The following is an 11,018-nucleotide window of genomic DNA, read 5'->3' on the forward strand; positions in this document are numbered from 1 at the left end:
TTCTGTTCTGTTTATTCTATACTCTTCTATTCTATTCTTTTCTATTCCATCTTGTTTTATTCTACTCTGTTCTATACTGTTTTGTTCTATTCTTTTCTACTCTGTTCTATTCTGTTTTGTTCTATTCATGTTATTTTCTATTCTGTTCTTTTATGTACTGTTCTATTATATTTTTTTCTGTGCTATTCTATTATGTTTTATTATATTATATTCCTTTATATGTGTTTTATTCTTTTCTGCTCTAGTATATTTGATTCTATTTTGTTCTGCTCTATTCTATTCTGTTCTGTTCGATTGTATTATGTTCTATTTTGTTTAGTTTTGTTCTCTTCTATTCTATTGTTTGATTTTCTATTCTATTCTAATTTATTCTTTTCTATTCTATTTTAATATGTTCTATTCCATTATATTCTGTTGTCTGTTTATGTTCTGTTCTATTCTATTCTATTCTATTTTTTGTGAAACCCAACAAAGTTTTGAACATTTTAGCAAACAGATTTTATTTGCTACTACTGTTGAGATTTTATTGGCAATATTGTGACTTTCTAAGTAAATGCTGATTGTTACAAGTGAACAGTAGAACATATAGAGTCCTTATGTGTCAAATGTGTTAATAAGTTAAATGTTTTTGCGTTTATTTTTTAGAAGTTTTAATGGAATTTAATGGAATTAATTTTTTGCTTATGTGTCTGATTTTCAACGCCAGGGTTCCTGGTAGCTCCACCTTCACCTCCACCTCCAGTCCTGTACCTCCAGCAGCAACACCCGCCCAGGCCCCAAATCCAGAGCCGGTCCCCCACAGCTGGACGGCCACCACCGCAGACGGTGGGAGACTCTCCAGCGACGAGGGAGACGCCGACACCCCCGAGGACACGGACCGGCCTGGCCTGCAGTATTCCAGTCATCACCCACAGCCTTCAGGGGTAATTCATGAACACAACATTTATTAAATCATGGTTTGTTATTGTATTCAATTTTCATTTTGTTTGCTCTTATATAACAAATTAAGGAATAAAAAATGGTTCTAAAGTTTTGTTTGTTGTACTTTTCAAATATTCTTTTCACTTTTTGAGTACTTTTTCTGACAAGATACTTCAAATATATTTTGATTTATTGTTAAAATTACCTTTTAATTATGATGATGATTTATAATCAATATAAAAAATGTTTTAGTTCTGCAGAACGGCAGTAGTTCATTGGAAATTTGCCTCAGAGTTGTGGACGGGACCGCTGGCATGGAGTAACCCCGCCCTCTTCCCCTCCCTGTTTTCAAAACAAATATGTCTTTTTTTTTCAAACAGCATTTGTCTCGTCTGCCCTATTTCACAATGATTTGAATAAAGAAGTACGTAGAATTTAAATTTTAGGCTTATTTTTTTTACAAGAACATGTTTAAAACAGTATTTTCATCAGAGTTCGTTTATGAAGCATTCCGTCTTATTGTCCTTTAATCTGAACAAGTGATGAGGAGAAAAGTGTTTCCAAACCTGACATCTTTCTTCTCAACCTCCTCTAGTTCTGCGTGTTCAGCAGCCGGCTCATGGGGCGGGGCTACTACGTGTTTGACAGGCGATGGGACCGGATGAGGCTGGCGCTGCAGAACATGGTGGAAAAACACCTCAACGCACTAATGTGGAGGTGAGTCCGCAGTCTATCACCATGGCTACGTCCAAAATCCCTCACTGAAAGACTATATAGTGCCCTAGACTTTAACAAAATTCAGACATGCTCAGTACTTTCTGTTTTTTTTAAGCAGCAAATATGACATCAGCGATTTCCTGAAGTAAAAACAAAAACATTTTATGAAGACTATTGATAAATCTACTGTCTTCTGATGATGAAAACGTGGAGGATTTATAAGAAAATATATTTAAATACATTTTTATAAATTAAAAATCCTTCAAACTCAAAGCACTGTGGTCTTTATTTGCCAATCTAGTCAGCATCAATGCTACTATTTCACAGAGACTTCTGGGAAATTTATACGACTCTGGACTGTGGAATTGTTGATTTGGACACCCAGAAAAAATGGTGAACACCCTATGTAGTGTAATAAATTGTGAGTTGTGAAGGAATTTGAACACAATCAAGATTATGGATGTTTCTGAGAAAAACTTTGGTGAGAAAAAGTTTTTCTATTTTTATTGAAAAAAAAACACAATTATCCACAACAAAATAGGAAACTTTCTTTATGCGTCTTGTTTCTTAATCCATCATTTTATAAAAAATAAATAAATAAATAAGAGAGAATTTGAAGGAAGTTCACTTCAGTTCTGTTCTAGTGATTACAAGACTCATTAAAATATTAAATCAAAGCATATCTGTATACTATGACGGATTATTAGGGCCACCATAAAATAAATAAATGAAGACATTTATGAGAATAAAGTCATAAAATTGTATTTACCAAGTTGTGATTTTACAAGAATGAAGTTTTTATGAAAAAAGTAAAACAAAATACAAGAATAAAGTTGTAAAATGATGAGAAAAAAGTCAAAATTTTATTAAAATTAAGGTTTTTTTTTTTAGAAAAAAAATAAAATCAACAAGAATTAAGTCATAAATTATGAAAAAAAAATGTAACTTTAGGAGAATAAAGTTTTAATGAAAAAAAGTAAAAAATGTACAAGTTTACATTTCTAAAATTATGAGAAAAAGTCAAAATGTTACAAGAATAAAGTTGTGAAATTATTGTGAAAAAAAGTTATAGTTTTCGGAGAATAAACTTGTAGAATTATGTGTTAAAAGGTAATATTTTTATGATAATAAAGTTATAAATAGAGTCTTTGCCAGATTTTGAGACAATTCTTTTTATAAAAAAATAGACTTAAATTGCTTTGTAAGTGGTTACTTCAGTATTAATTTCGCAAATAAAGAAGTGCTCAGTCTTTTAGTGAGTTGACACTGTAGTAATGTAAATATAAGAACATTGAGTCTCTTCAGAAGAAGAGTCTACAAGGAGTAGATTTCACTGTTTACTCTTTCAGCTGTATAGTTGCAGAGCTCCAAATGCATTATGGGACACAGATTCCTATGATAAACTAAAGACTTATGTCATCACCATAAATGGATGTAGTAATGTGGATGGAGACTTACACAATTTAACTTTGTTTTTGAAAAAGAATGGTTTCTTCCTTATAAAATTTACTTTTTTTCCTCATAATTTTACAAGTGTAGATTTGAATATACAGATAGCATCTACCTCTTTGCATATCAATAAATGCTAATATTTAAACAACTTCACACTTTTTTGACTATTTATTTGTGTTAATTTATTTGTAATGCACCAGCAGACAAAAGAATGAATCATTAATGTGGTATTCTCCCTGTAACTCCCTAATCTGAGACTTTCTGAACAATAGCTTTAATAAATGTTGATTTTATGAAATAAATCATTACTTCAGCAAAACTATTTACAGATACACATCTTGCAGAAATTTACTTTGGCCTGTTTTTAAATATAGTTTCATTTGTTTTTTGCTAAAAATGTAGAAAATGTGTAACCCGATTTTTCATTTAATCTCAATTTAGTCAATTTTAAGTTGTTAGATTTAATAAACAACTAGTTTGTTTGTTGTAGAAATGTGTTTGGAATGCAGGAAAATAAAAAAATATAACAGGAAGTAGTTTAAGGACTGATTGAAAGAAAAATTGTTTATTTTTTGGCTGAAGACGTCTCCTCTCTGTGATTCAGGAAGGTGCCTCTGGCTGCAGAGAGCCTCCCCTCCCTCTCCCCGTCTGGTCCCTCCGTTCTGTCTCCTCCGATGCACTCTCCCACCTCCTTCACCTCCTCTCCGCTGCTCACCTCCCCCACCAACTCCCATTCTTCCCACCCGACTCCGTTCCCCCCACCCGCATCCACCGGCGGGACGTTCGGCGTCAGGGACTCCCCGCAGCGCCTCGCCCCGCCAGCGAAAGGACGCAACGCCGCGCACAGAGCCAGCCGCCCGTCCAGGGACTCCACGGAGGACTCTTTAGCGGGACCGAGGAAGAAGCAGAACTCCTCCCACTCATCCTCCTCGTCATCCTGCTCGTCCTCCTTCTCGCCTTCTTCCTCGTTTCAGACTCTTGACAACAAGAAGGGCAGCAGCAACTTTTACTCAGCTTTGCAAGGCTCGGGGGGCGCGGCTGCTTCCCCAGCTAAGAAAAAGCGACCTTGTCCGGGGGAAAGTGGGTTTTTGAGCAGCTCAGACGCCTGGCTCGCCAGAGCGGACGGGTCTGTCAGTCAGAACTCACAGAAGAGGTGAGTTTCAAACCACCATTTTTTTTTATTTTCAAAATGCGTCAAATTGTTTAAGAGTAAAGCTATACTTTAATGTGATTTTAATCATTTTTATCCGTTTATTTGTAGACAGAACTGCACTAAAACACTGCATTAAGTGTGTAAAAATATCAAAAGGATTACAATGATGGAAGCATCATAAAGAAAATAGGTGTTTGGTGATGTTGATGTTTTTAACATGTTTTTGTGGCATTTTACTCTAAATATTTATTTTTTCAAGTTGTGAATCAGGAATAGACAAAAAAAAAATGCAGTTTGAAAAAGATCGTATTTATTGCGTAGAAAATAAGCTGAGCAAGCCCAAGCTCCCTGCTCTGCCCAAGTCTTTGTTTTCCTCGTCCGACCTGGCTTTAAGCTCTACTGACTGAACCGTAAGCAGGTGGTTCCCGACCCCCGCACCGCAGATCGGGGGTTGGGGCCCACAGACAGAAAAAAAGAAATGCTAACGCTAACTTTAATTATTTCTTTTTAGTTTTTCTGATCCTGAAAGAAGTTTTATTTTGGAAAACTGCCGGATTCTGTTCACAAAATCTGTCTTGGTCACGTGACTTAAAGCAGCTAGCTGCATGGCTACCTAGATTGCTAGCTAAAAAACTAACAAAAACCAAACAAAAAAACGTATTTTCAAAGTTTCTTCAGGGAAAAATCTGAAGAAGAGTCTTTGACGTCAATGAACAATAAGGCTGCTGTTTACAAACAAAATCGTGAGTTTTCCTCGACATATTAGTGAATTATTGAGACAGTTGTCGAGCAGCAGAAGCCGATATGGCTAATACGTGGTGACAAACTCAACTGTTTCACACACGCACGTAACAAAGTTGTGTTATATTTAGGAGTAGTTTGATGACGGTTGCATTATTTTATTATGCTTTCTTTATCCATCACACCATAAAACTCGTATGTAGCTAAAGCTAGCGTCCGGTTGTTAGCCTCCACTTTGTCGTTAAAGGGAAAATCTTTTTAAAAATCTTTATTGTAGTTTCTCAAATCAGAAACGACTTCTACAAATCAAGAACTTTGTTTCATGGAATCTTCATCATCTGTTAAATAAAAAAAAAACTACTGATATTTTTAGACTTTTTCAAACAAATTTTCTTTTTGAATTTATTTTGAAAATACATTTCCACAAACCAGAGGCTTAAAAATCCCAACTTCAGACCAGTCTGTGAAAATATCGTTTAATTTAAACCAATCCTTGGTCTGAAAAAGGTTGGGGATCACTGTTGTATGCTAGCGGTAGATCATGTAAACAGAGAGCTCTCAGCAATAGGGAAAGGAAGAGGGGCGTGGTTACTCCACACCAATAACTCATAGGGGAAATTCTAACGAACTCCTGCCGCTCTGCAGACATTTTGTCCAAGAAAATGACACAAATTTTTAAAATTTTAGCTAAAACCGGCTAAATTATCATTAAAAGAGCACTGAGAACACATTTGAAATCGTTTAAAAGATGACCAGAATGAGTCTTTAAACTGCACTTTTCCAACCATTTTCTTCTTTAACAAAAAGGGAACCGGCCTCTGCCCCCCATCAGCCGATGGCTCCCCCAACAGGACCCCTAGCTTACGGGGGAGGAGCGGAAGGGAGGAAGAGGAGGAGCCCCAGCTCTTACAAAGGGAAGGCTAGCAAGCTGAGCCGGCTGGACGGAATGGAGAGCGTTTTCGGGAAAGCAAAGGAGGGCGGGGGAATCCTGGCTTCGGCGTCGGAATCCCAGAGACACGTAGGTGACGGCCACCGACCGAAGATGAGAACTGGACTGAAAACGGTTAAACGAAATCAAGTGAATTCTGCCACCATATTGGAGCCAGACGTCATTGGTTTTAAGCGATTGGTCCAATTCGGTTTAAAGTCATTGTTTCTATGGCAACCACTACCACCAATTAGGAGTGAGATTGTTGAAACATTATGTGAAAGTAGAGTCAAGAAAATCTGTCAAACATTTTGAACGTTGGACGTAAGACCGCCTACTTTTATTGAGGCTTCTGATTGGTTAATTTATAACCTAAAAAGCTTGTACTACAAAAAAAATATTATGAAAACAAAAGTATTACCTCTAATATGTAAATGTGTATGGTTATTCTGACAAATGCAAGGTGTTTTTTTAATTGGCTGGGTACTTCCTGTTTGGGAGGGGTCACTCAGTCCAGTTCTCATTTACAGTCAATAGTGTTTGTCCTCAAATCCAACCCCAGACACTGAGCACGTTTCGTCTCCACAGGCCAAGTTGCATCACTGACAGAAAACCCGGTTTGTCGGGCAGCTGCGTGGGACACCACCGTTTGTGACCTTTGACCTCACCACTCTTCCAGCGACGGCGCCAATCAGACTGCGTCCTCTGGAGGACAACTACTGGCCTACTTGTCCAATGGCCGTTCAGTTCATCGAGCGTGGAACTCCTAATGCTTGGGAATGCTTCTGCGACCACCTTCTTCACCGGACGCCGTTTCATTCACTCTGAAAGGGAATTTGCCCCTGCGTGTACCTGGTATTGTTGACAACACCGCCACTGTAGAGCTGAAGGTGGAGGATGCTGGAGATGACATCAATAACGGACTCCTCTCCGCCTCTTTCTTCATCTTAAGCCCCGCCCACCTCGGCACGCCTGTGTTCAAAGTGCACTTACTTAAAAGCATCCGGCGCTCCCTGTAGTGGTCCCGCACACAAACCCGGCCTGTCTCACCACACTGCCACATAGATACGTTGGATTTTCAAAATAAAATGAAGTCGGGATTCATTTCCGGTTCACCCAAAATCCATTTATTACTACGTTTTTATTTTTTTCTTGGACTGCCTTTCTTTTTTTTGTAAATTAATTTATCATTTTTGAAATGTTTGATATCTAACTAACCAATGAGGTTAAAGCTACTCAGACTTTTTTTTTTCAAAAAGTAAATTTCTATGGCATTTTAAAGAAAGTATTATTACAGTTCCTATGTGTACATATCTGTTACTATTTTTATATTTATTAATAATTGTCCCCTTTTAGGCAGACATTAGAGAGGGAACTCTAACTCTTCTGTAGGTTTGACAGTAACGACGGCCTGGCTTCTTCATGTCTTTTAAGAATTTAATCGGTAACAGAAATAATATTATTTGTATATATATCTTCTAATGCCATTTCAATACACGCACAAAGCCAAATAGGAACGTTATCTCTATTTTTTTTTTATTTTTTTTTTTTTTTGTAACTGCTGCTGTTTATTTCATTTCCTTGTGGTTGCATTACCAAATGATGGCAACAGTGAGAGCTTCACTTGAGTTTACCAGTGTTCAGTTCATGTGAACAAGTATTCTATCTATAGAACGTTGAATTACTTTAACTGTTTTATGACAGATTCTGAAAATGTGTGTCTGATTTCCACATGGCATGATGTGTAAATGCACTGTTTTTTTTTTCTTTTTTTGTGGGAAGAGTTCTTTAGTCACCGAAGTTCATTCTATTCTAAAGAAAACTTTATTTTTTTGTCAACTTTTCTATAGGGGTGCAGGAACAGTTCTCGCCGCTCTTAAATCATGAAAAGGGATCCGAAGCGATCCAGAGAGTCACCAGTGCTTCTTCTAAAGCTACGTACACACCGGGCGTGTCATTTGCATTCAAGAACGACCTGTTAGCGTTATGGGGTGTCGCTACCCCATACTAGCGCATCAACTCACATTAGGCTTGGTGTGAAATGTCAAAACAAATTAAAGTCAAAGTCCTATTAGTGAACACGCACCTGAATGTGTAAAATTTGCTCTACACATTTGACCCATCCAATGGGGGAGTGGTGAGCTGCAGACACAGCCGCTCTGGAACTATTTGGTGGTTAAACCCCACAATCCAACGCCTGGACAAGCGAATCTGGTCACAGAGAAAAAATATGGCGCTCGAAAATCAATAGCCGGAAGTCCCTCCCCCTAGAAATAAGTGCAAGATGACATTGGGTCATAAATAACAATGATATAAAATGATCTGGAGTATATCATTTCCTGGAGGGCCACATTCGGCCCTCGAGCCTTGACTTTAACACGTGGCTTACGTGATTCGCTGATTCATAGAGAAAGAGCGTCATTTCGCCGGCTCTGATCCACCTGATAGTTCTGAAATCTTTTTCAGATATCTTTTTTGAAAGGGTTTCCTAAAGTTTTGGAAATTTACACTTAAGTAACAGGCTAAAGTTGTGAAATTTTCGCTTTTTCTAGCGCCGTCTTGCATGTGACCAGAGGACCCTCAGCAGGAAGTCACTGAATCCCATTTTCAGCCCCAATCCGAATTCTTCTCCCTTCCCCTTCATTTAACCCTCCAAGCTGAGAGATATGAAAAAATGGTGTCTCATATTTCAGACGCCACTTTCGTTTGATGACGTCTCCAATAATCGCTGGCCGCTAGCGTTAGCGCACTTGAATATACACAACAACATCTGTTTTCTAACTTTAAAAAGTTAATTCTACAACATAAAGTCATTACATACATTTAAATGTAAACTTCTGTGGTTCAGAGTGCACCCACATGAAGAAAAGCGCTTCTTAGCGCATCGCGGTTTAGCCTTGGAAGGAGGACTTTATACCCCTACGTTTGGAGGATTGGATTTGGATATAAAAACAAAAAAAACACAAATTGCACTTAAACTGCCCCTTCAAATGGAGGGAAGAATTCAAATTGGGGCTTAGAGTCTGACTCGGTCTGGATTTGAACTCATGTACATCCAGTCTCAGGGTGAACACTCTACCACAAGGCCACTGAGCTCCAGGCGTTGTCATTCACTGCTCTATTCCGACATGGGTGTCATACAATTCTATCTGTAATGATGAATGATCAAACACTTGGTACTTCTGTGTTTTGAGAAGGCCTCTACCAAAACGTCATTCTCAAATCTGATTGGTCAAAGTTCAGCTGGTTTAACTCTTGATGTTTTGCACGTAGAGCCCGATAACCATCTTAAAAACGTTTGTAGCTACGTGTGAACGAGAAAGTTTTGATCATAACTTGTATTTATGCGCGCTTGCATAGACTTTTCATCAGAATTGGTGGTTTGAACGCGCGTTTCTGAGCCCGGTGTGAACGTAGCATTAAACTCTGCTAATGGATAGTCGACTTTCAACATATTAAAGGTGTCCTTCTACACATTCTCACTCCTTACTCCTCATATATGGACGTATGGTTCAGGGGTACCCAACCCTCAGGACGCGGTACCGCTTCTGCGTCCGTTACCACGTTCGATACCGCGTCCTGTGGGTTTGGGACACCCAAAACGTCAAAGTGGCGCAGAGGGGCCCTGATATACGTCCGTATATGACGATTTGCGAGTGAGATTTAAAAGTCCTTCACACCAAATCTCCTTTTTTGTGTTTTTCCTGACGTTTCTGTTCCCCTGTAGCTCCACATTTTCTTTCTTCTTCCATTCAAACTTTCTTGAACTGTTTCTCTTTCTTCCAAGGCTGAAGGCTCTACACTGGTTTCTTTGTGTGGTTAGACGCCACAAGTGGATCGTTCACCCACGACAGTATGGTAATATTTCTTATCTAGGGAGCACTAGTCATTCCTTTGAGTTCATATCTGTTTTGAGATCAAAAAAATTCAGATTTATTCAAAGTGGAGAACTAAAGTTTTTTTTTTCCTGCATGTTCCACATTTCTAAGTATTGTTAGCTACCTTATTAGGCTAAAATAGGTGTTAAAAGTCGCCTTTATTTATGAATTTTAGGTGATTTTACTGGTTGAAATCCCACGTTGATCATCTTTTGATGATATATTTTAAAAACAACCTCCTCAAAAGAAGTCACTTTTCTACTTGCTGAACAGAAGCCATTTTGATTAGCTTTTACTTGGTACAATTAGCTTTTAGCGCTAATCAGAAGGGGTTTGTAAATAAGCAGCTGTTTTTTGTTGCTTTTTTTTAACTACTTTAAAAAAAAACAAAAGAAAGAAAGTTTTAAAATTCTTTCTGGAAGAATTCATTGTTGGGAAATCTTTACTGTGTTAGCTTTCATGCTAACAATATTAGCATCTTTTTATATACATTTATCTGTCACTCTTTTTTTCCCACAGGAAGTCAGCAGGTAAACTTTAAACGGGCTACTCTTTAAATATTTTTTTTTTCTTTTTGGGAAATGCGTTTTTTTAATTTATTTTTATTTTAATCTGTAATTTTACAACAAAAACCTAAACAAAGCTCCCTTTTAAATCTGGATGTATTTCTATGAATATCCGAGATTTTCCAGACGTCTATATTTGTTGGTGTTTCTGAGAAGTATACAGTAAAAGGTCGTGGCAGTTGACCCCTAAACCAGCACACTGTTGTCATTGTCTGATCTAACGCTGTGGTGAATGTTGAAGAGAAAAAAAAAACAACTTTTGCCTTGAGGGATTTCAGTGTTTTATTCAGCCTTTCTGCAGTTGATTTAAAAGAAAATAATATTTTTTTTTTCAACTATAAGACATAACAAGCTGTAAAGATGATCTTGTATCCGAGCTTTTATTAAATGATTAAAAATACATCTGTGTTATTTGTGCAAATGTTGCTTTTGAAGCTGAAAGGAAGAAGATCGTCCTTGTTATGATTACTTAAAGGTTTTCTGTTCACTATCATAAATGCGGCACTTTATTTTGTAGAAAATTTGAAGATGTTTTGATTCTATTCTTTGTGAAAATCTCAAATTTATGCTTAAATTTTACCAAAAAAATTACACTTTTTTAGCAAAAATGTAAAATTTAAAAAGTCCTTCTTGCTTTTAGGTACAATATTTAAGAAAATAAC

The 11,018-nt window shown here is 37.3% G+C and overlaps 1 protein-coding gene across 2 annotated transcripts in view; it reads left to right on the forward strand.

The window, feature by feature from the left end:
- atxn7l1 (ataxin 7-like 1) overlaps positions 1-10,756 on the forward strand; it is a 46,596-nt gene extending 35,840 nt beyond the window's left edge. For both annotated transcript variants that reach the window (XM_024290737.2, XM_036210140.1), the window contains 5 exons: positions 707-923; positions 1,517-1,638; positions 3,695-4,243; positions 5,792-6,002; positions 6,501-10,756. In XM_024290737.2, coding sequence (XP_024146505.1) covers positions 707-923; positions 1,517-1,638; positions 3,695-4,243; positions 5,792-6,002; positions 6,501-6,518 — 1,117 coding nt within the window. In that variant the 3' untranslated portion in view covers positions 6,519-10,756. The remainder of the gene's footprint in view (positions 1-706; positions 924-1,516; positions 1,639-3,694; positions 4,244-5,791; positions 6,003-6,500) is intronic.
- The last annotated feature ends 262 nt before the right edge of the window (positions 10,757-11,018 follow it).

Source organism: Oryzias melastigma, linkage group LG23, assembly GCF_002922805.2.
Source record: "Oryzias melastigma strain HK-1 linkage group LG23, ASM292280v2, whole genome shotgun sequence".
Taxonomy (NCBI): domain Eukaryota; kingdom Metazoa; phylum Chordata; class Actinopteri; order Beloniformes; family Adrianichthyidae; genus Oryzias; species Oryzias melastigma.